The sequence below is a fragment of the Mastomys coucha genome, unplaced genomic scaffold, assembly GCF_008632895.1.
Source record: "Mastomys coucha isolate ucsf_1 unplaced genomic scaffold, UCSF_Mcou_1 pScaffold13, whole genome shotgun sequence".
Taxonomy (NCBI): Eukaryota; Metazoa; Chordata; class Mammalia; order Rodentia; family Muridae; genus Mastomys; species Mastomys coucha.
Genome location: NW_022196895.1, coordinates 59497660 through 59522066, shown reverse-complemented (window position 1 = coordinate 59522066; position 24407 = coordinate 59497660). Strand labels below are relative to the sequence as shown.

Genomic DNA, 24407 nt, shown 5'->3' with positions numbered 1-24407 from the left:
TGTTAGGTGGTATGGCCTGGTTGGACAAAGTGTGTCACTCACTGTGTGCCGGTGGGCTTTGAGAACCTCCTCCTAGCTGCCTAGAAGGGAGTCTTCTGCTGCTGGGTTTCCATCAAGATGTAGAACTCTTGGCCCTTCATGCACCATGCCTGCCTAGACACTCCCATGCTTCCTGCCTTGTTAATGATTGACTGAACTTCAGAAACTGTAAACGAGCCCCAATTAAATGTTGTCCATTATAAGGTTATAAGTCATGGTGTCTTTTCACAGCAATGAAACCCTAAGACACCCCTCCTATTTCCTAATTACATATCCTGTCTTAATTTAAAGATCAGTGTGGTGGTTTGAATATTCTTGTCCCATAGAGTGCACTCTTAGGAGGTATGGCTTTGGAGTAGATGTGGCCTTGTTGGAGGCAGTGTGTTACTGTGGGCATGGGCTTTAAGACCTTTGTTCTAGCTGCCTGAAAGCCAGTTTTCTTTTAGCAGTCTTCAGATGAAGATTTGAACTCTCAGCTCATGTATCACCATGCCTGCCTGGACACTGCCATGCTCCAGTCCTGATGATAATGGACTGAACTACTGAACCCATAAGCCAGCCCCAATTAAATGTTGTCCTTATAAGACTTGCCTTAGTTATGGTGTCTGTTTGCAGCAGTAAAACCCTAAGACAACTGGTATCTTTGCTAATAACAATAATAATAATAATAATAATAATATAATAATAATAATAATAATAATAATAATAATAATTTTTTTTTAAAAAGGAGCAGATCAGCATCTTATTCTACTCATGTGCAGCTAGAACGCAAAGGGAGTCACCTACAAATAAAATGAGGACCCCAGGAAACAATTCTGCAGTCACCCCTTGCCCCATTTACTCCCATCACTTCCTACTCTTCTAGACTTCCAATTTGCAGACCCAAGAGATATTTCTGTTGTATAAGTTACTTTCTCCTGTGGTATTTTTGTTAACACAGCTCTAGCTGACTAACTTACAACTATTTATAAACAGTATTTGCTGGGTATTGTATATTTGGTTTGAACATCACTATAATTCACAATTCTGGATAGTAGATATTAACACACTTCCCAGACAAGAAAGACAAGGTTCAGAGAGGTTAATTGCTTGCCCATCCCTATAGGACCAGTTGCAGAGATTATGGAAAATTCTGCCAGTTTCTTTTAAAGTCATTACACTGTCTAACATGAATACACACACACACACACACACACACACACACATACAGTGTCTGATGCATGTACTAAGCAAATATTACCTATTATCTGCCCTTTGAATTCACTTACACATGCTGGTTTCTCTCTCTGAAATATTTCTAATACCTTTCTCTTTCAAAATCGAATATTTTTCTTTACTCCAAGCCTATATTTATGAGAATTTCATACACGCATGTGTTTTTGATCAATCCCAGTTTCCTCCTGCTGTGATCCTTTTGTATCTCCTTCTCACTTTCAGCTCTCCAATTCCTGTTCTCTCTTTTAAAACCCAGACTCTACAGATTGAATTCCAAAGTTACGTCCACCCTTTACCCTGCATCAAAAGCTCACCTCAATTGCTTCTAAATTTCGTATTTGTTAATGCTTGTTTCTAACTTTCGTATTTGTTAATTTTGTGTGTCAATAGACTCCAGATCCCTGAAGAAATGAGGGGGGGTCTCATTTTTTGAAAAAAGATTAATTTATTTTACGTATGTGAGTACACTGTAGCTGTACAGATGGTTGTGAGCCTTCATGTGGTTGTTGGGAATTGAATGTTTAGGACCTCTGCTCACTCTGGTCGGCCCTGCTCACTCACTCAGTCCCTGCCTGCTCTGGCCCAAAGATTTCTTTATTATTACACTTAAGTACACTGTAGCTGTCTTCAGACACACCGGAAGACAGCGTCAGATCTCATTACGGGTGGTTGTGAGCCACCATGTGATTGCTGGGATTTGATTCAGATGGCTCTTAACTCGCTGAGCCATCTCGCCAGCGGGTGTGTGTGTCTTTTTGGCATAGTTTGGGTACATATTTCCAAATGTCTGCTCGGAGAACACCCATATGTAATGAAATCCATAAAGAAATGTTCCTATTGTCTATTATCTGTCTAGTGACTTGGCCAGAATACAAGCACTGTCAGTGTGTCTTGTAAAGGGTGCCTTTAGGCTTCTTAGGCTGTAGCCATGCGCCCTCAAAGGGAAGGAGGGCCCCTTAGCCCGGTCTCCTCAAAGTCAGCCCTCCGTCAAAACAAACCAAAAAGGAACAAAAGAGAACTATAGGTCAGCGAAGCTAGTATGAAAGCAATTAGAGAAGCACAGCAGCGCCAAGGAATCTACGGCCCGCGCCTGCGCCGTTCGGGTAGTGCAAGCTTCAGGTGGTCAGGCAACCGGAAGTCCCGGAAATGACGTCCAAGGCGCAAGTGCCGAGGCTCCCTCCGCGCCAGCGCGGTGGCTGCTGGGTGCTGCGCGCCTTGCCCCTCTAGCTGCGCTCCGAGTCCGCGTCTCCTCCCCCTCTGCTCGCCTGCTCCCTGGCGTGACTCGGCACTCGCAGCTCCGGGAGGACACGTCGTGATCGCCGTTCCCGCCCAGGCCCCGGCCTCCTGCAGCCTCTCTCCAGCCTCTCTCGGGCTTTCTTCTTAAGTTTTGAGGCCGGAAGCGTCGTGGCCGCCCTGCCGGGCTCTCTGTGAGAATGGTGGGAGTGAAGCCGGTCGGGAGCGATCCAGATTTCCAGCCGGAGCTGAGTGGGGCGGGCTCCAGACTTGCTGTGGTCAAGTTCACCATGAGAGGGTAAGGCCGAGTCTGGGTCCTCTTGGCATTCCTCCGTGGGTCCCTGCTCCTCCAGCCTCCCCGCCCCCATTTTCCGGGTCCCAGTTCTCCTGTCGTCTTAAGCTCTGGAATGTCCGGTGGTGACTCCAGCCCAGGCCGCTGCCAGGATTAGGCCTCAGCTCCGGAGCGCGGCTCTCAGATGTGCAGAGGGGGCTTCCAGGCGGGCCCAGAGGCCACGCTGGCGGGTCCCGTCGCTCACGACGTGCCTGCCCACCGAGTTTAAAGTCGCAGATGTCTCTGCTCTTGGGGGCGGCCCGCGATGTTTCCAGGTTGTAGGAGTCTCAGCCTCTACGACTTGCGCCGCTCCCTGTCTTTAGGAAGAGCCATTTGCATTTTGGGATCTCTGAAAGCTCAGTTTTCCAAACTCGTTGATTTCTCTCCACCTGTGGTTTCTGCAAAGCCTTTGAAAGATCCAGATGAGGGTGTCCATCTAGTCGGAATAGCGTGTAGCCATAAGGCCTCGTTGGTGCATTTTGAATTGAGTTAATGTTGGGACAATATTTTTAATGTGCATAACATGTTTGTTCCATGCTTGGTTTTTGTCTTAGGCTCCTCTTTGTATGCAGATTACAGACACAAAATACAGTTGATACATGTCACCGGTTAGACAGACCGCTGTGGCTGTCCCAAGTTGCCTTTTTAACTTAATGATTTTTAAGGTGCTAGGAATGTGGAAAGATGTTAACTGATCTAAAGGACAAAAAGCTGGAGGATCGCTTATTGGGTGTGCAATAGTGCCCTCGTCTGCAATTGGAAGTAGGCCTTAAGAGCCAAAACTCAGCGTGTATTTTCAGATCCCTTGAATGTAGCAGTACTAAGTTAGAAGGTTTAGAACTCCCCACCTGGCATTTACACACAAACTGGGAGCAAGGTTATGTAACCGTTTTACTTGTCTGTGTTGTTGTGTTTGTTTTTTCTTAAAGCCAGAGAAAAATCCAATTTCTAGTACAGGGTTCAGTAAATGTTGTGTATAAGATGTAGATAGTTTTAGGGGATATGGGTGCAGGTAGAGAAGGAAACAGTTACAACTGTTTGTTTCTCTCAGAACTGAAAGGGGAGAAGTAAGTTAATTTAATAGAGTGAAGTAGAGTCCCCGTGCGATGAGATCCTCTTACATTTTCTAAATTGAAGGGGTCAGGCTGTGCCGTGTATTAAGACATGTTTCAAGGAGTGTCAGAATTCTAGAAAGGTCTTCTCAGCCTTCCATGCTTATAGCTTTTATCCTGGGAGAGTAATAGCTGCTTCAGGGGGAATCTTATTTGTAGTCCATCCTTCTACTTCCGGGGCAATTGCAGCTTTTACACTCTTGTCAGTCGGTGATGTAGTTACATCTTACCATGCCAGAGGCAGGATAACTAGTTACAGACTGCAGTGGGAAAGGTGGAGAAACGTTGCTACTGATGGAACTTTTCTGTTAGCAGTGTGGAGTCATTTTCAATTTACCTGTAGGGTCTGATTGGGAAAGAGCTAGATTTAGATTACTTATTATGAAAATGCTTTAATAGAATGAAAATTTGTTTGTTTCCTTTGTAAAAAAACTTAAGGCAAATAAATGCTTACACGTAGAGAACATTTTTAGTTTATAGTGCCACAAGCCTTTTTTAGGGGTTGGGGGAGCTTTTCGAGACAGGGTTTTTCTGTGTAGCTCTGGCTGACCTGGAACTCACTCTGTAGACCAGGCTGGCCTCGAACTCAGAAATCCACCTGGTTCTGCCTCCCAAGTGCTGGGATTAAAGGCGTGCACCACCACTGCCCAGCTCATTTTTAGTTTAAAAGAGTATTTAAGTAACATCTATAAATCAAGCGAGATTGTGTTTTACCCTTAACATTCTTTTTATTTTTAAGTATCTTTACCATTCTTTCAATGTGGGCAATCAAGGCATTCCTCTCTGAGGTCATTGCAGTATAACTGGCTTTATTTATACTTTGTGACCTGCAAGTAACTGTCCAATAAAGTTTTCTCAGAAAGTGCTCAGGGAAAGTTAATGTTACCTCATTTTAGGTTTAATGTTACCTCATTTTAGGTTGAGGGCATAATTTCCTCTAGTACCTGATTGTTTACTTCAACTATGTATTTTAAGCTAAATTGCATATGCCTTATCAGTCATTGCTCTAAGTTAATTTTCCTCAAGCAGTAGGAAAGTGTGTAGATGGTTTTGCTCAAGAATCTGCATCTGCTCCTTGGTGTATACTCAGGGCCTTTGAACATCGTGGGTAAGCACCCTACCACTGAGTTAGACTCAAGCTCTGTTTTTCTTTCTTTTTTTGTTTTCTTTTTTCCTAACCCCCTCCTCACCTCCCCCACAGGAGTTAGTCCGTGTTTCTCTGGCTTTACTGGAACTCACCATGTAGACCAGGCTGGCCTCAAAATCACAAGAGATCCACCTGCCTCTGCTATATAGTGCTGGGATTAAAGGCATGTGCCACCATGGCTGGCCCCCATTTTCCTTTTTATAGTAAAATATATATGACATAAAATTGATTATTTTAGTGCTCAGACAAACAGACAGACAGACAGACAGACACACACACACACACACACACACACACACACACACACACACACTCACTCTCAGGTCAACTTCAAACTTGTGATTCTCCTGCCTTAGCCTTCCTAATGCTGGAGTTACAGGTATGTACCACCATGTGGAGTCATTTTAGCAATTTCAAAGAGTATAATTCAGGGGTGTTAAATGCATTCACTATTGCAGTTATTACCTTTATTTTCTGAAATAGCCATTTCATTCCAAGCAGAAACTACTTGTTAAGTAGAAATACCCTGTGCTCACTTCTCCAGAAGAATGAAACTCTAGATCCCACCCTCCCATGTCCACTGGCTTCCTGTCTCTAGGAATTTGCTTGTTTTAGGCAGTGTATGTGAGTGGACTACGACCATGGAGTCATTTCACGTTGTATATTTTCAAGGTCCATCTGCAGTAAAGGGTGTCTCCGGAGTTTATTCCTTTTGTCATCTCTTGATGACACTTGATGCTTACTTGTAGCTGTTAGTAATGAACATGACTGTGGATGTTGGCATATTACATTTTTTTCCGTCTCTGTTTTAATTCATTTTTTGATAAAGATTGCTTTGAATGCATTAATTCTGTTTGCATTATACTCTTAAGCATACCAACAATTCAGTTTACTTATATTTTCCTGGCAAGATGAGACTGTTAAGCTATTCATACTGTTAAGAAGATGAATCTATATGTTAAATGTCTATTCTGACAGGATTTCTAAAATAACTGTCCCGAGTAGTTGCTTCTTAAATATGCCCAGATATATTGATTGGTTGTCAACAGTGGCATTTTATTGTTTTGCTTTGTGGGTATTCTAAGCTAAAAGAATGTAGTTTCTTCCCTATTGGTATAATATGAATGTTTCTTTTATCTTGAAGTGGTAAATATATCACACTTTTTCTCACTAATGTGAGTCTTCCTGTTAGAGACAGTTTCCTTTGTATTTTATTTTCTTAAAGCAGGCCTTCTTTTGTAATTGATTAGGTATTTATAGTTACCATTCAGAGAGGATGCTAAATGGTGTATGTGAGGATATTGAGTTCCTGTAGTATGTTAGCTTGTTTTGTTTAAAAGTATATTACATATTGCAGAATTGCTGAGAACTGAAAGTAATTTACCAAAATAAGAGCCCAGTAGCCTTGCAGGAGCTAGACATAATACTTGTGACTGATATAGGTAAAGTGGTGAAGACCAGGACATGCTAAAGCCTAGGAGTAAAGTTTCAGTTGGAAGTGTTTGTTTGTTTGTTTGTTTTTGGCATGGAGGGTGGTGGTCTTTAATAACTAACTTTCAAGAAGACACAAATTGGGCTGGAGAGATGGCTCAGTGGTTAAGAGCACTGATACTTTTCCGAAGGTCCTGAGTTCAAATGCCAGCAAGCACATGGTGGCTCACAGCCATCCGTAATGAGATCTGAGGCCCGCTTCTGGACTGTCTGAAGACAGCTACAGTGTACTTACATAAAATACTAAATACATCTTAAAAAAAGAAGACACAAATTACTAAACTGTGTAGCTTGATAAATTTACCAAGGTCCACCTTTGTATGACCAATAGTAAGTAAGAAATTCATCATTATTAACATTATTAACCCAATTTTTGGTTCTTTGGGCTCCTTTTCACTTTTGGAATCTCACTCTTAGTTTTGCTTGAACTTAAACCATATAAAAATAGAATTGTGTTTTATAGATTGCTCCTCTTCAGGAATGTATAGGATATAGGATATTGCTATTGCTTTATAAAGAACAGCAGCTAAACACTGGAGATCTGTTATGGACTTATGGGGATGGTAGGTAAAGATTTTGGAGAGTTTTTAATTTTGGGCTGGGGATTGAACCCAGGGACTCCACATGCTAGGCAAATGAACTTCTGCTGAGCTTCTCTTCCTAGCCCTGTTCTTGTCAGTTGTAAAGCTTTAAATGAGGTGAAAATAATTAACATCTTTGTGAATTGTGTAATATAGGAGGTGGCCAAAACTTATCCCCTATGGGAAAATAAGCCCCTATGAAGTAAGGCTTTAAAAGTGTATACATTCTCTTTATCCATGGTTGTATGTATGTTTATACAAGCCTTGCTCAAGATAAAAACACTCTTAACTATTGTAGAAGGTAGGGGGGAAGAATTCCTGAGTCTCATGTAATATTAGAGCTGGAAGGAGAAAAATTTATTACTAAAAACTCAATAATTCTTTTAAAATGAACTGGGATTGTATTAGATTTATGAATTGGCTGTCCCACTTGTGGCCCTTCTAACTAGGGTGTTGGATTTTGAGTGACTTATTTAACTTTTGCCCTTCAGTTCTTTTTCTGTTTGTTTGTTTGTTTTAGATGGGTCCTTCTTTTGTTGGAACCCATGGATGTCCCTGAACTTACTGTGTAGACCAGGCTGGCTTCCCATTTGTAGAGATCAGCCTTCCTCTGCCTCCCCAGTGCAGGGATGGAAAGTGTGTACCCTACACCTCGTCTTCATTTGCTTTTTCAGTACTTGTTTTCATCTAATGTTAGCAGTGTCAGGTTTGAGTCTGCCCTTTCCTGTATTTCTCATTGCCCTACTTGCCTTTATTCTTTACTTTCTTGTACTATTTTTGTGAATTATTTGACTCTATTATATCATAAGTTTTATAATTTTAAAATTATTTTACATAGTGCTTCAAATATTTCTCTCTCCAGTAGTCTTAAATTTTATGTATATTAGGTTGCTTAAAATATCTCATGTGTCAGTGATACCTAAATTTCTATTTAGCCAGGCCCACCTCTCTGCCTCCACAGTACTGGGATTAAAGGCATGTGCTACCACACAAAGCCTTGTTCTTCAGCTCTTAGTAGGTGATTATGCTAGATTACATCAGTTTTGTTTTATTTTATTTTTAATTTTTGAAAATTTTATTAATGAGAACTGTAGTTATATATTAACATGTTTTCTCCACTCTCAATTCTTCCTATTTCCTCCTTCCCTTCAAATTTATGACCTCTTTATTATTGTTACATATATACACATGTATATACATATATATCATGCACATACATATATGTATGTATATATATATATGTAAATATATAAAACTATAACCAACATGTGAAGGAAAGAAAGACCATTTTCAAACTCCTGTGAGGCCAGTATTATTCTAATACCAAGACCGGGTAAAGATACAACAACAACAACAAAATTACAGGCTAATATTCCCTGGTGAAGATATAAAATTCTTCATGAAATACTTGCAAAAAGGGATATATCAATGAGATCTCTATGCAAGTTGGATATGTAGGAATGGTTTATCATATGTAAGTCAAGAAATGTACCAAATAATATATATGGAATTAAAGACAGAAAAATTGCATAATCAGATCAATAGATACAGAAGAGGCCTGTGACAAAATCCAGCATGTCTTCATGGGAAAGTCCTGGAGAGAGTAGGACTGGAGTGAACAGAGCTCAACATAAGAAAGTCATATGACAAACCCACAGCCAGTATCGTGGTGAAAGAAGAAAAATCCCATTTAAATCAAGGAATGAAACAGTCCTGTCCACTGTCCCTTTACAGTTTTTTTTCAATGTAGTGTTTGAAGCAGTAGCTGGAACAATAAAGTAAAAGAAGGAAATTAAAAGGATGCAAAAGGGAAAAGAAAGCCGGGCAGTGGTGGTTCATGCCTTTGATCCTGGCACTTGGGAGGCAGAGGCAGGTGGATTTCTGAGTTTGAGGCCATCCTGGTCTACAGAGTGAGTTCCAGGACAGCCAGGGCTATACAGAGAAACCCTGTCTTGAAAAAAAACAACAACAAAAAAATCTTCAGTTCATCTGGAATCGTTGATTGTGTATTCAGTGAGAGATTTCTTATTGTTGCTTGTTTTTGAAATGTTAATAACCACTTGGTTTAGCACTATCACTGAAAAGACCCCATACATGTTAGAATATAAATTTGTTTCATTTTTTAAAAATTGAGATTTTTTTGTTTTTTGTTTTTTTTGAGACAGGGTTTCTCTGTGTATCCCTGGCTGTCCTGGAACTCACTCTGTAGACCAGGCCGGCCTCGAACTCAGAAATCCTCCTGCCTCTGCCTCCCAAGTGCTGGGAGATTGTTTATTAGTCCTAATCCAGGAGGATTGATTTTTTTTTTTTTGACCACACTGACTTTTTAAAAGTTTATAAACATAACCCTTTATTTATTTTCCTTTCTTTTCTTTGCCTGAGAACAAAGAAGATTTTACAGTCTTAAGCCTAAGACCTAATATTGTATCTGTACTCATTAAGGCAATATGGTATATATTGTATCATTATGATAATGATATATTGTATCATTATGGTAATATAAATAATCCAGATGAATATACTAGAATGCCAAAAGCCAAGAGTATCAGTGTGCCTTATTTTGTTTAACTTGATAAATGCTTTGGTAGCGTGAGTTAGGTTTATTTTCTGGCTGTGGCTCTCTCTCACAGGTGTGGACCGTGTTTGCGGATTGCCCCAGCGTTCAGCTCTATGAGTAATAAGTACCCACAGGCAGTCTTCTTGGAAGTAGATGTGCATCAGTGCCAGGTAAGGCAGGAGAGTCTGCTGTTCCTTCTTTTCATAAAACATATCAAAATCCTACACTAATATTACCCATTATGCCTTTATTCATACTGTATTTATTCTTTAGAAGACAGGAAAATGTCAGGATTATTATCACTGCTATTTTGACTACACTGGTTAGCATATTATTTCAAGTTTTTCATATATGAGGTGAAATTAGTAGGAGTTAAGATAATAGGTTACCTGGCAGTTCTGTATCTTCTGCTGAGTCACTGGGTATAGCAGAGCAGTCTGATTGCAGTTTAATTTGATCATTTCATAGTCTCATCTTCAAAGTTATGTAAAGAGTGGTTATACCTTGTGCATTGAGAACAGTATATGTAAGAACTTCAGTTTCTCTATTTCGAATACCTGCTTTTTTTTTTACACTTGTTGCAGTAAAAGTGGATTCAATTTGTATTTCCCTGATTCATCTGTTAACTAATTTTTGTATTAAGTACCTCATTTGTCAAGTTACCACTTTTTTTTGTCAAGTTCATTTTTCTTTTGGATGTCATTCTTGTTCTTACTTATTTGTAAGTGTTCTTTACACATTACAGGCAAAAGTACTTTGTTTAGTATGTTCTGCAGATGTTTTTGCCTAGTCTGTGAATTGTCTTTTTCTTTTCTTTTCTTTTGGTTTTTCGAGACAGGGTTTCTCTGTGTAGCCCTGGCTGTCCTGGAACTCACTCTGTAGACCAGGCTGGCCTCGAACTCAGAAATCCGCCTGCCTCTGCCTCCCAAGTGCTGGGATTAAAGGCATGCGCCACCACGCCCGGCTGTCTTTTTCTTTTCTAATGGTAGAGAACGTGTTATTTGGGGCACAGCACTATAGGCTTGTCAACTTGATGATAGTAGGGTGGTGGTGTGTTTGGCAGTGTTGTATATGCATGCAGAGAATTAAGAAATAAAGAACTGTGCAAGTGTTTTTCATATGCTAAATATTCTTAGTTCATAAGTATAGTTCACATTTGTGTCCTAATTTTTATTTTTTTATTTTTTTTTTATTTTTTTTAAGATTTATTGTTCTATGCAAGTACACTGTAACTGTCCTCAGACACACCAGAAGAGGGTGTCAGATCTCATTATGGATGGTTGTGAGCCACCATGTAGTTGCTGGGATTTGAATTCAGGACCTTTGGAAGAACAGTCAGTGCTTTTAACCGCTGAGCCATCTCTCCAGCCCCTTAATTTTTATTTTTAAGATAGCCTTCTTCTAATAGGTCCCTTGTACAATTTGCAGAGGATACCCTTTATAATTTTTTCCTTTTTTTTTTTTTTAAAGATTTATTTATTTATTGTATGCAAGTACACTGTAGCTGTCTTCAGACACACCAGAAGAGGGCATCAGATCTCATTAAGGATGGTTGTGAGAACTCAGGACCTTTGAAAGAGCAGTCACTGGTCTTAACCACTGAACCATATATACTTTGAATGTATATGGCTGTACTTTCAGCCCCCATACTCTTTTTTCTTTGAGTATCTTCTGTACGTCTGTAGAATTTGCCTATGGGAAAGGACAGATATGCTTTGCTGGTTTTAAAATCATTGTCATCAAAATTTAAATAGTGGTGCTTTGGTTATTATTAATTTCTATTCAGTATTAAATTATAGAACTAGAACATAATTTAAAGATAGCTGCTATTTTTACGATGCCTGAAATCAGTTCTATAAGAGTAGAAATTAGATGAGGTGACCCTTTTTCGAGACAAAAGGCATTGTCTTTGTTTGCCTGTCTGTCTGCTTGCTTGTTTTGATAGTGGTATGGACTGGCTTTTCCTTTTCAGGTAGATAGTTTTTCTTAGCACCAGTGGTTCGTAATGACTCATCATTACCTTTCTTGTTTTTAAAAATTTATTTATTTATTTATTTTTGTGGTCTAAAGTAAACTCTTTAATTGAACATTTATGAGTCTGTGGGGTGAGAATTGTCCTTCCTCCGGGTCACAAGGACCATCTCCTTTCCATCAGGCTGTCGGCGAGGGGTCAGGCAATGAGCAAGCCCACAGCCTCTTCAGGGCAGGGAGCTCAGACCGTGATTGTACTTACCACTGTTTGAGGGCCTCGCTGAAGCCCTCACACAGGGTGAGGTCGCTCTGAGTGGTGGAGCAGTCCAGGAACTGTTTGACCTCATAGGAGCAGGGCCCCATCTGCAGCGGGTGAGAGGCAGAATGGGCAGGGGCCTGCTGGACAGCGGGCTGGGCAGGCTCTGAGCTTTCCCCACTGAAGGCACCGGTCAGGGCGCTACCCATGACATGCCCTACAGCTGAGCCCACGGCCACGCCTGCGGCGGTGGATGCCATCTGAGCCATAAGACCCGGCTGGCCCGAAGCGGCCGGGGCGGGGGCGGCCGCTGAGGGTGGTGGGTGCACAGGAGGTGGGGCTGGGCAGCTGGCCGGCCTGGCAGCCGCACTGCGGCTTCCCCGAGGCATGACAGCGGTGGGATCAAGTTGGAGCTGAGGAAGAAACGTGGACCGTGGCAGTCGCTCGGTGCCGGGGAACTCAAAATTTATTTTATTTATTTTTTTGAAACAATCCTATTTAGCCCTGACTGGCCTGAACTCTATGTAAACCAGGCAACCCTCACACTCAAAAGATCTGCCTGCCTCTGCCTCCTAAGTGCTGGAATTAAAGGTTTGCACTAGAGTGCCCAGCCTTTGGTTATTTCTTTTTTTTTTTTTTTTAGATTTTTTTTTTTTAGATTTTTTTATTATTATATGTGAGTATGTATAAGTAGCTGTCTTCAGACACACCAGAAGAGGGCGTCAGATCTCTTTACGGATGGCTGTGAGCCACCATGTGGTTGCTGGGATTTGAACTCAGGACCTTCAGAAGAGCAGTCAGTGATCGTAACCGCTGAGCCGTCTCTCCAGCCCTGGTTATTTCTTTTTTAAAAATTCATACTGCATTATTACAAAAAAGCTGCCTGCCATAGAGTAGTTTCTGTAGTAGAAGGTAATTATTCTGTTAGATAAAGTAATGATAATAAAGCTTAACTTTTAAAAAACTAAAACAGCTCTTCTCTATCATGGCTGTATGGGTGATATAGATAGCTCTATCCCCATAGCAACACCTTTACCATAGGTCTGCTCTTAAAGAAGATTTCTTTACTCATTTGTTTATTTAATATGAATGGGTATTTTGCTTGCATTCATGACTGATTACCACATGAGGTCCTGGGCTCTGCAGAGGCCAGAAGAGGACATTGGATCTCCTTGAACTATAGTCATATAGGTGATTGTGAACTGCCTTGTGGGTACTAGAAGTTGAACTTGGGTCCTCTGGAAGAACTGTCAGTGCTTTTCAACCACTGAGCCTAGTTGCTCTCTTAAATAACAATTAGGAATACATTATTTTATTTTTCTGGTTAGGACTTGTGATATTTTAATTTGCTTAAGGTTGTAGAATGAAAAATGGTATAACATTTGTTTTAATTTTTAATACTTTAATTTGCTGATTCTAGGGAACAGCTGCCACCAACAATATATCAGCAACACCTACATTTTTGTTTTTTCGAAACAAAGTGAGAATTGATCAGTATCAAGGAGCAGATGCCGTGGGACTAGAAGAGAAAATCAAGCAGCATTTAGAAAATGATCCTGGAAGCAATGAGGACGCAGACATTCCAAAGGGCTATGTATGTCATCAGAAGAGTAAAAACAATATCTTAAATCTGATGTTATTTGGTTGAAATGAAACATATTGTTTTATTTCTTACTAATTCAAAATACTTTCAAATGAGCATTTTTCAAACTAAGTGGATTATTGAGTTTTGTCTATCTGTTATAACCTTAAGTCTTCTTTGTAGATCATTTTCTCATAAATTTCTTTGGCTAAATTCCTTTATCACAGTTGTTTTCTAAACCATTAAATAGTCATATTCTAGTTTTTGTCTCCTCCTGTGAGTGGAAAATATGGCATTAAAAAATATTTTTCTCTCTTCCTCTCTCTGTCTTTCTCTGTCTGTTTATTCCCCACTCCTTCTCTCTCCCTCCCTCCCTCTTCCTCCCTTTCTCTCTCTTCCCCCCACCCCCCAAGGCAGAGTTTCTCTCTGTAGCCCTGGAACTCACACTGTAGACCAGGCTAGCCTTGAACTTAGAGATTATCCTGCCTCTGCTCTCTCCCCCACCATGCTGGGATCAAAGATGTGCCACCATGGCCCAAGTAGTATTTATTTTTATAGTTATGTAAAATGGCTTGAGTTTTTTTTTTTTTTTAATTTATTTATTTATTATATGTACGTACACTGTAGCTGTCTTCAGACACTCCAGAAGAGGGCATCAGATCCCATTACGGATGGTTGTGAGCCACCATATGGTTGCTGGGATTTGAACTCTGGACCTTTGGAAGAGCAGTTGGTGCTCTTAACCATTGAGCCATCTCTCTAGCCCCGTGGTTTGAGTTTTAATGTACTGAATCTCCATATTACTTAACTTTCTATAGTCTACTTTTGTTTAGTTTAGAATCAAATGTGACTTTACAGTTGAGTATATTTTAGGAGTAAGGTGGTTTTCTTTTCTTTTTTTAAATTAAGATGAAGACTGAAGAACTCAAAATATTTTGAAACTACATAGTATGAATAGTTCTAATGCAGTTGTGTGTAGTTTGAAGTTATTCAGGAAGGAATCCGAGTTCAGAAGTAGTACTTTATGGTGCTGCAATTGTTTTTCAAGTTGCCACCAATACATTAAAAAGCTTACATTAGTTACAGTCAAGCAGATCAGTGTGTTCCTGTTTGTAAGCCTTTAAAGTCATGATGAAAGACTAGTCAGGAGGAGCTTGTTTTGTGTGCATGGTGTGTGTGTGTATCTTTGTCATTGAGTATCTGTAACATAATAATGGCATTATTTATTTTCTGTTAGTCTATACAGTTAGTTTTTATTTAAAATAACACCCAATCAGAAAGTGTAAACCATATTTGGTTCAGGATGGATAATTACTGAACTAGGCCATTGTACCTGTCATACTGGTATGCCAATTATTGAAACAAGTTTGTGAAAGAAAAAGTTTATTTACAAGTTATCCAAGCATGAAGACCAGAAAACAAGTTTCTCATTTGTGTCCCCAAGGATATTATTTAGGAACACTTAAGGGGTAAGGGAGTTCTAAAGCATGATAAGCAATGGTTGGAGGAAAGCAGGTGAAGTAACTTGTGGTTTCTGCAGTGTGGTTACACTGTGCGATCTTGTAGTACATATGTTCAGAAATGATTAGACAAAGAAGTTCCTGGGGACACTTGTGTGGACTCAACTACAGTGTCACTGGTTTCAGCTGGTTTGACCTAAAGAAAAGCAGCCTCCAAATTAGGCAACTTGCAGGTTGTGTTGGTGGGGGACTTAGTTCCTAAGAACTTAGTTTCCCTAAGAAAGGACTGAGCCCTGTTCTTTTTTTTTTTGGTTTTTCGAGACAGGGTTTCTCTGTGAAGCCCTGGCTGTCCTGTAACTCACTCTGTAGACCAGGCTGGCCTCGAACTCAGAAATCCACCTGCCTCTGCCCTGAGCCCTGTTCTTAGATGTTCTGAAGGGAGGAGGGAGCCCATGAAGTAAGGGTGCAGACTGCTGCTTAGGGCGAGTGAGGGCAGGCTGCTGATGCCTGTTAGCTTGCCCTCTCCTCAAGTCAGGTGTGTCACGGAGACAGAGGCCTTGCTCTTGATGATCATATTTGTTCTTAGTTTCTTTTTGTTTTTTTTTTTTGTTGTTTGTTTGTTTGCTTGCTTTTGCTGTGGTGGTTTGGTTTGGTTTAAGACGGCTGGCTCTCATGTATACTTAGGGTTGGCCTCAGACTCTACTTCTTAGATCTGTTTCTCAAGTTCCAGGTTGCAGATGTGCTGGGTCCTTGAGAGAGGCTCTGTATATACAGTCATATGTCCTCTGTAGTAAATGTCCTGGGGAACACCTAGGCCTGCAAGTTGGGTTTCTGATACCTTGCTATGTAGGGTAAGCCTAGTTTTAGTTATATAATAATTAGTGATAGATTTTAGTCAGAAATTCAATTGAAAAGGCCATTATAAAAATTTCGGTATCTTATTTTAAAGCACACATTTTCTTCAAATTTACCTGATCTAAAAAGAAGCATAGGTCCAAGTCTATGTTTTTTATGCTAAAGCCAATTGTTTTGCCTACGTTCTTGATTTCTTTTGTTTCAGATGGATTTAATGCCTTTTATTAACAAAGCTGGTTGTGAATGTCTTAATGAAAGTGATGAGCATGGCTTTGACAACTGTTTACGGAAAGACACGTCCTTCTTGGAGTCTGACTGTGATGAGCAGGTAATTCAGTGCTTGTGTTAGACTGTAGGAACTGTCACATGTGCCCTTTTCTGTCCTGTTCTTGCCTTATGGCTTACATCTCTCTCTTCCACATGATGACCTTTGCCTTTTCTTGTCCTCGTCTTGTGGCTTATGTCTTTCTTTTCTAGATTAGCATTTCTGCCTTTTCTTTGTATGGCTCTCAGTTTCTTTGACTCCTGTCCCATAACCATCTGGATCCATCTCCTTTCTGTGTTCTGTGGGAGCTGCCGTGTGCCCTAAAGCACATTGCAGAACTCATGGTGCACTCCACTGCTGCTTAGATCATCACCATATTGGTCATTTTTTTAATACTGCTTTCTATGTTTTTCCCACATAGATAGTTTGTGTCTGAGCAGTAAAGGTTGGTTAGATGAGAACTCCTATATAAGAGTATCATTCCTAGTCCCAGGTAAAGACATACTGTTTTTTCTGTTCCCTGTATTGCTCTTGCCACAGAGAAAGCAGGACGATACCTTAATCACACCATCTTTACCTTCTGGGTGCTGCTTTCCTTAGTTTACTTTCTAGTCCTCTGTGTGTGCTTGTTTCCTGTTCTCCTTGGTCACACAAGTTCATAAAACCTGTATCTGCATGCTTGTTGCTCCTTCTCCTAAGAGCTGGTGGCTCCTTCCTGCCTTTAGGCAGTCTTGCTGACCTCATCTATTTCTAGCTTTCCCCTCTCCCCTGCTTTCTACCAGCATTTCAGCTTTTCACAAGTCATGATTGCTATGTTCTGACACACAGTTATGAGTTAAATATGAAAAGTGATGTAACCAGAGGTATAGTTGTTTTCTTATACCACAGTATGATTTTTAAATAAGTGTAAACCCTTTCTTCTAACTAGAGCTGCCTTATGACAGCTTCAGGACTGTGATTCACATACCCCTGTGTGTAGTGTGTAGTTACCTAAAAATATGACAGTGTAGTGGTGGCATTGTCTACTGCTTTGCTGAAACCTTCTGTTAGGGAAGACTTTCTTACGTTGTAGGACTATACCTCTGAACAACATATAGTTTTGAGTGGACAAAAACCAGATAACTTAGAGCTTCAGAGAGACTCCAGATAGCATTGGTGTCTTAGTTCCGTGTGACCATCCAGAGAAATTTAGAGTCAAGATTTGAAGACCTTAGGGCCTTAGATCCTAGTGCCTTCCCTCCTTTTTTGTTCTTTCACTACTCAGAGCATTGTACATACACTGAGCTACAGTCCTGGTCCTGAGAGTCCTGTTTACTGAATTTTAGGTCACAGTTCATGCGAGGGTCAGTCTTTCTGTCTAGCGGTGTATTGCTTTCCAGTAGTCAAGCAGTGTGGCTAAGTACGTGACACACCAGAAAAGATATGTGTTGCATATTAAAAGTTAGAACTTATTTCATTTGGGAATTTTGTTTCATTTGTGGGAATGTAGGTTACTTTTCAGTTTGTAGGTCCCAAGTTCTTAGCTTCTTTTTCTTTCTTTTCTTTCTTTCCTTTTTTTGGTAATATTTATTGATTTTACGCATATGAATAATTTGTCAGCACTTATGTCTGTGCATCACACACATACCCGATGCCCTTAGAGATGTGAGAAGAGGGTGTTGGATCCCTAGGACTGGAGGGCTATAGATGACTGAACGACCATGTGGGTGCTAGGAATTGAAGGTGGCTCCTCTGGAAGAGCAGCTAATGCTCATAAATGGCTAGCCATCTCTCCTGCCCCAGATTCTAAGCTCTTACACATAATTTTAGTAAGTTTACTGCATTAATTTTTTTCTATATAAGTGATTGGTGGTACCAATCCTTAACCGTCAGCAAACTAATTTCGGCTTACAGAATCTGTATGCAGGTGTTTGTTAGGTGACCTCGGTTTGTACCACTCCTCTTTATTTTAGTCTCCTTAGCCATCTTGTATATTCCTTGTGTTAATAAACCCTTTCATAATTAAACTGTTTCCCCTACAGCTACTTATTACTGTGGCATTCAATCAGCCTGTTAAGCTTTATTCCATGAAGTTTCAAGGACCAGATAATGGTGAGTAAAGGACCATTAATTAAAATCGGACTTTCTACTTTGTTAAACCTGTTGACTTACATTTAAAACTTTATTTTTCAAATAGAGGTAGATCTTCTATGTTGTTTATGGAAGATTATAAGTGTCCATGTAATATGGAATTAAGAACTAAAGTAAAAATGTTTTCCCTTAATTTACAGAGTACTGATTGTTTCCTCCCATTTCTAAATTATTAGCAGCCATTTTTTAGAAGCAAAATTGTTCTCAAACTGTTCTTATTCAGGGTGATAAAAATGAGGCTCCAGGTCCTGCTTTTTGTATATTATTAATAATACACTGCCATGTCCATGAATAGCAATGTGGCTTTACAGACTTGGATTTATGTTTCATAAAATCAACTGTTCTTTTTTTCTTTCTTACCACAACTCTCTTTTCTTTCCCTGTTAACTGCTGATGTTTTTGAGAGAGAAGGCACTCAGGACTAAAGGGCTTCATTTGGTTCAGTTTTCGTCTTTAACTGATTGAAAGTAAAACAGTAATCTTATGATTAATTCCTTTTTGGATATGTCTTAATGCTAATAATGTTTTCCTCCTGGGAGACAAAATGTGCAAGTTGTTGGTAACAAAAAATTAGTATATTTATTTTATGAAAGGTTGTTTACCTGCATATGCTATCAGAATCCATTACTACTTTCTATATAGCTCTTCACTGATAGTGTAATATTTATTATAGGATAGCTTTTTTGTTTTAAAACAGAATCTCACTATGTAGCCCTAGCTGGCTTGGCACTTGCTATGAGCATCTGCCTACCTATTCCTCCCAGGGTGTGCCCCACCACATCCAATTCATTGTATGTCTTCTGTCATTGAGGGTAGGGACTTGCTTATGTCTATGTGCATGCTTGTGTTTTCTTATTCCTAATGAAGAGTGGAATCAGGCTAAGAAGATACAAGCAAGTAAGTATTGGGGGAAAAAGATTGACTGCCAGTATTCAGATTAAATTTTAGTAGAGGTTTTTGGAGATGTGTTTGTTGGTGTGTGCCCATGTATGTGTATGTGTGTACATATAAGTATATATATATGTATATATATGTATATGTATGTATGTATAGGCCTACACAGGTTTCTGTATAAGATACATTTGATGATAAAGTAAAAGTATATTATTGTATTTTTAGTACTTCATTTTTTTTAAAACTATTTTATAGGTCAGGGTCCTAAATATGTAAAAATTTTTATCAACCTACCCCGATCTATGGATTTTGAGGAGGCAGAAAGGAGTGAGCCAACTCAAGCTCTGGAACTGACAGAAGATGACATTAAAGAAGATGGCATTGTTCCTCTTCGTTATGTTAAATTTCAGAATGTTAACAGTGTAACTGTGAGTAACATTTCATTAATTTATCTTCCTCTGGTTGGTGGGCTACTGGTATTGCTGAACTCTATGTGCTAGGTAATGCTAAATGACCTTTTTTTTTTTAAAAAAGATTTATTTTATTTATTATTATAAGTGAGTACACTGTAGCTGTCTTTGGACTACCAGAAGAGGGTGTAAGATTTCTTTACGGATGGTTGTGAGCCATTATGTGGTTGCTGGGATTTGAATTCACGACCTTCAGAAGAGCACTCAGTGCTCCTGCCTGCTGAGCCATCTCACCAGCCCCCGTAAATGACCTTTTTAAAATGAGTTATTTCTTTTTATTTATGTTCATTTGTGTTTTGCTTGCATGTGTGCCTGTGTAAGGATGTCAGATTTTCTGGGACTGGAGAGACACACAGTTGTGAGCTGTTCTGTTGGTGCTGGGAGCTGAGCCATTTCTCCAGCCCCTCTAAATGATCCTTTAAAGTAGAATTTATCCAAAAAGGTTGAGAAATGGAGGTTGACTCATGGAGTTTGTCAGTTTGTTCTAGAACATTTACACATAAATGGAGATGTCACAACTGGTGGTGTGGAAATCCTGTTTAGTTTAATAGACTGTAGTCTTTTAGCATAGTTATTATGCTACTAAGACTGGCTGTAAAAAAAAAATTTATTTATTTATTTTTTTTTTTTGAGACAGAATCTCACTCTGTAGCCCAGGTTGGCCTGATATTTACTGTATATCCTACACTGGCATCGAAATCACAATAGTTCTTCCGTCTCAACCTTCCAAGTGCTGGAATTATAGGCATTATCTAATATACCCAGCTAAAAATGATTTGAAAGAGATGACTTTAAGAGTTAGCTAAGGTTTATCTAAGTATTGACTTGTGCTAGAGATGATTTTAAGTGATTCATCTATGAAAAGAAAGGAGAAACCAGCCACAGAGCACTGAATTCGAGTTATGCCAAACTGATACATGGTTGCATCGATAGGTCATCAGAAGAACCCTCTTAAGTTCTTTTTTGGAAGGTGGCAATGGACAGACAGTTCTTGTGATCAATATGTGTGAGCAAGCTCAGTTTAATTATCTGAAACATTTCATCTAAATAAAACTGAAGATGAAGGCCATGTTGTAGAGCACTATCAGTCAGGACCCTGCGCGTTATATCTGGAAACTTAGGCAGTGCCTAAGTGAAGACACATAAGGCTTATCTATCACTTTTATGATGGTAAAGGTTAAACTAAAGTAATAGTTTTGATCAGACTTTAATCAAAGAAAGATGAATTTTAAATATAAGTAAGCTGGGAGCTGGTTTAATAGTATATTTACTATATTCTTTAAATTGATTAGATAAACTCTTTGAAAAGAGTTTCAATAATGAAAATAAAAATTAATAAGTAATATCTTAGAACAACATGAAGAAGAGAGACAGTTTGGCAGTTTGTTTTCCTTTTATTGAATACAGATTTTTTTCCTCATACACTAAATTCTGATTAGTTTCCCTTCCTTCTATTCATCCCTGTTTCTCCCCACTTCCCCATCCATCCAGATCCACTCCCTTTCTGTCTCTCATTAGAAAAGAACAGGCTTCTAAGAGACAACAACAAAGCATAGCAAAATAAAAGATAAAACAAAAGCTGTCGCATCTAAGTTGGACAGGACAAACCAGCAGAAGGGAAAGGGTCCGAGAGAAGAGAGCATAAGAGTCAGAGACCCACTTACTTGTTTACATAAGAATCAGAGACCCACTTACTTGTTTACATAACAAACTATACTGAAGCGGTAATATATGCACAAAGGGCCTGGTTCAGACAAGTGTGGGCCCTGTTCAGTGAGACAATATTTTTAAGTAGAGAACATTTTTAGATTATCTAATTTTTTTAATAGGAAATTGTTTTTCAAAATCCAATATAAGTAATACATAAGTAATCCTATTTCTTATGTACCGAGAGAAATTAGAGTTTAGAGTCAGCCCTTAAAACACATTGGAGGGCAGAACATAGTCTTAGGAGCAGATTGCCAACATCATTTCTTTCTGTTATTCTAGGAAATAGAATGGGTGCATGAATATCAGAGGATACAATTACAGAGATTTCCCAAAGTTGAAAGACTATGATTTTATTACAATTATTAATAGCAGTTTACCATGAGTTTCAAACTCTTTGATTGTAGTCTGTAAAGAATCTTCTTATGACTTCTCTATACCGTCACACTACATTACCATGAACTTGCCTATGAGGGCATCTTGCCAGGGCATCCCTGGAGAAGGTGAAACTTGCAGTGCAGGCAGGCAACAGGCAATCTTTTAGGAACACTAGTGTAAGTGTATAAAGTAATCTTAATTTCATTCTTAAAAAGGATGGAAGATTTTTTTTTTTTTTATCAAGAAAGCAAATAGATTAAATCTAAAGCATGGTAATAAAAAATAGATTGTAATTATAAATTATAAATGTGATTTTTTTTTTGTAGTTATTTGTTCAGTCTAATCAAGGAGAAGAAGAAACAACGAGAATTTCATATTTTACTTTCATTGGTACTCCAGTCCAGGCAACAAATATGAATGACTTCAAACGAGTAAGTTTGTTCAAGGGGAATTAAGGAAAATACAAATACAATTTCGAAGGAAAAATTTCTTATATTTTAGTGGTCCTTGCTCTTAAAGATTCAAAATTGTGTCTCATGAAAGGGTAAATGAAGGTACCATGTTGAGATATTCAACTAAAAGAAGTCTTTAGTAAATCTAACTCCTAACTGATAGAATAAATATTAGTGAATACATCTGAATAAGAAATAATAATAATAGTAATAATAATGATAATAGAAAATGCTTAGGAATAATGAAGAAATTATAGGTAAATTATTACTTGGAAGGCATAGTAAGATTTTTAAGGACTTTGCTGATAATGAAAATTTATTTACAAAGACCTGAAGAATTTTATTTTGAAAGAATAAACATAAATCTTAACACATGGACATGTTTGACTTTCTAAGCACTGTCTTGTGTTCTGAAAGGACACATTTCAGCAAATACTTTTAAAGTGGTTGTGTAAGTTTTCTCCTATTTTTATAAATATACATCTGTATTTTAAAGGATAACAACCCTAAGGCTTCCCTGTGAGGTACATGTTGGCTTTTTAAAAAATTAATGGAAAGCCTGGATAATACATATTTTTGCTGGTTACTTTTCAGTCACTTCTTACTATCTCATAGCATGATAAAGTTTTGGGACTATAGAAATAATTAAATACTTAGCTCTGCCGTGTCCAGATGTATATGTGTATAATGCGTAGTCAGAAGAATCAGGTTAAAGCAGCTTCATTTTTACCCTATGGAATGTACTTTCCTGGAAAAATATGTGAGCAACAAAGATGTTTTGGCTGTCTGCCTGTCTGGCTTGAAGTAAATGCACTGGCCTGGCTGTAGTTCTTCTTGGTATCGCTTGGCACCAGCGTAGTTCTTCTGTAAGGTTTATACTGTATGTCAGGTGAAGATCTTCCTACCACTAAGTTTTGCCTCTGTGTCCTACTTGTGCCTTCAGCGTATGTTGCTTAACTTCTGTTTTTGATGCAAGTAATGTTCTCTCCTGCATTTTTATCAGTCAGCTATCTGTTCAGTTGTAATGTTTCTGGTTTGCTTAGTAACTGTGTTAAGTATTGATCTCACATCCGTCTAGATGTACAGTCTTTTCTTATTGATTGCCAAAGCTGTTTTTGAGGAGTGTGCTTGCTTGAGAATATTTGTTTTTTATTGTTTGTTTACCCTTTTCACCTTATTTAAATGATGGAAATGTAGCAGTTCTTAAACTTTTTGGGTCTCGGGTGTCATTTAAAATATGAAAGATAATGAAGGTCAAGAAGCGTTTTTGTTGTTGTTTGTCTTAGTCAGGGTTTCTATTCCTGCACAAACATCAGGACCAAGAAGCAAGCTGGGGAGGAAAGGGTTTATTTGGCTTACTTCCACATTGCTGTTGATCACCAGAGGAAGTCAGGACTGGAATTTAAGCAGGTCAGGAAGCAGGAGCTGATGCAGAGGCCATGGAGGGATGTTTCTTACTGGCTTGCTTCCCCTGGCTTGCTCAGCCTGCTTTTTTATAGAACCCAAGACTTCCAGCCCAGGGATGGCACCACCCACAAGGGGCCCTACCCCCTTGATCACTGATTGAGAAAATGCCCCACAGCTGGATCTCATGGAGGCACTTCCCCAACTGAAGCTCCCTTCTCTGTGATAACTGCAGCCTGTGTCAAGTTGGCACACAAAACTAGCCAGTACATTGTTTTATGTTTTTTGGGTTTTTTTTTTTTTTTTTGAGACAGGGTTTCTCCGTGTAGCCCTGGATGTCCTGGAACTTACTTTGTAGTCCAGGCTTGCACTTTAAGCTCATAGAGATCAGCCTGCCTTTGCCTTCCAAGTTTTGGGATTTAAGACAGGAGCCACCACCACCCAGCCAAGAAGAGTTTTTATTAACATACTTATTTAGTAGCAATTAAAGGGGAATCCAGGGGTAGTGGCTCGTACCTGTAATTTTCAGTACTTGGGAAGCTTGTTTGAGGCCTTCCATGGTGTCAGAGGGAGATTCAAGAAAGGGTTAATTGGAAAAATTTTAAATTGCAGTTAATAAACCCACTATATATTAGTAACAGTATGTTTTAGTGGGTTTTTTTCTTTCTTTCTTTCTTTCTTTTTTTTTTTTTTTTTTTTTTTTTGGTTTTTCGAGATAGGGTTTCTCTGTGTAGCCCCTGGCTGTCCTGGAACTGACTCTATAGACCAGGCTGGCCTCGAACTCAGAAATCTGCCTGCCTCTGCCTCCCAAGCGCTGGGATCAAAGGCGTGCGCCACCACCGCCCAGCTGTTTTTTTTTTTTTTTTTTTTTTTTTTT

General features: G+C 39.2%; 1 protein-coding gene and 1 pseudogene across 3 annotated transcripts in view; one reads left to right on the top strand and one right to left on the bottom strand.

Annotated features, from left to right (window-relative positions):
• Window positions 1-2423: 2423 nt before the first annotated feature.
• Window positions 2424-24407, top strand: part of Txnl1 (thioredoxin like 1) — a 28646-nt gene continuing 6662 nt past the window's right edge. The window contains exons 1-7 of one of the 2 annotated variants that reach the window (XM_031365860.1): window positions 2424-2785; window positions 9780-9876; window positions 13354-13527; window positions 16036-16158; window positions 18117-18186; window positions 19375-19547; window positions 22001-22105. In XM_031365860.1, coding sequence (XP_031221720.1) covers window positions 2688-2785; window positions 9780-9876; window positions 13354-13527; window positions 16036-16158; window positions 18117-18186; window positions 19375-19547; window positions 22001-22105 — 840 coding nt within the window. In that variant the 5' untranslated portion in view covers window positions 2424-2687. The remainder of the gene's footprint in view (window positions 2786-9779; window positions 9877-13353; window positions 13528-16035; window positions 16159-18116; window positions 18187-19374; window positions 19548-22000; window positions 22106-24407) is intronic. The other variant, XM_031365859.1, reaches the window with a different exon arrangement.
• LOC116087259 lies at window positions 11770-12387 on the bottom strand (annotated as a pseudogene). Its single transcript, XR_004117337.1, has one exon. The product of XR_004117337.1 is annotated as a coiled-coil-helix-coiled-coil-helix domain-containing protein 10, mitochondrial pseudogene (transcript).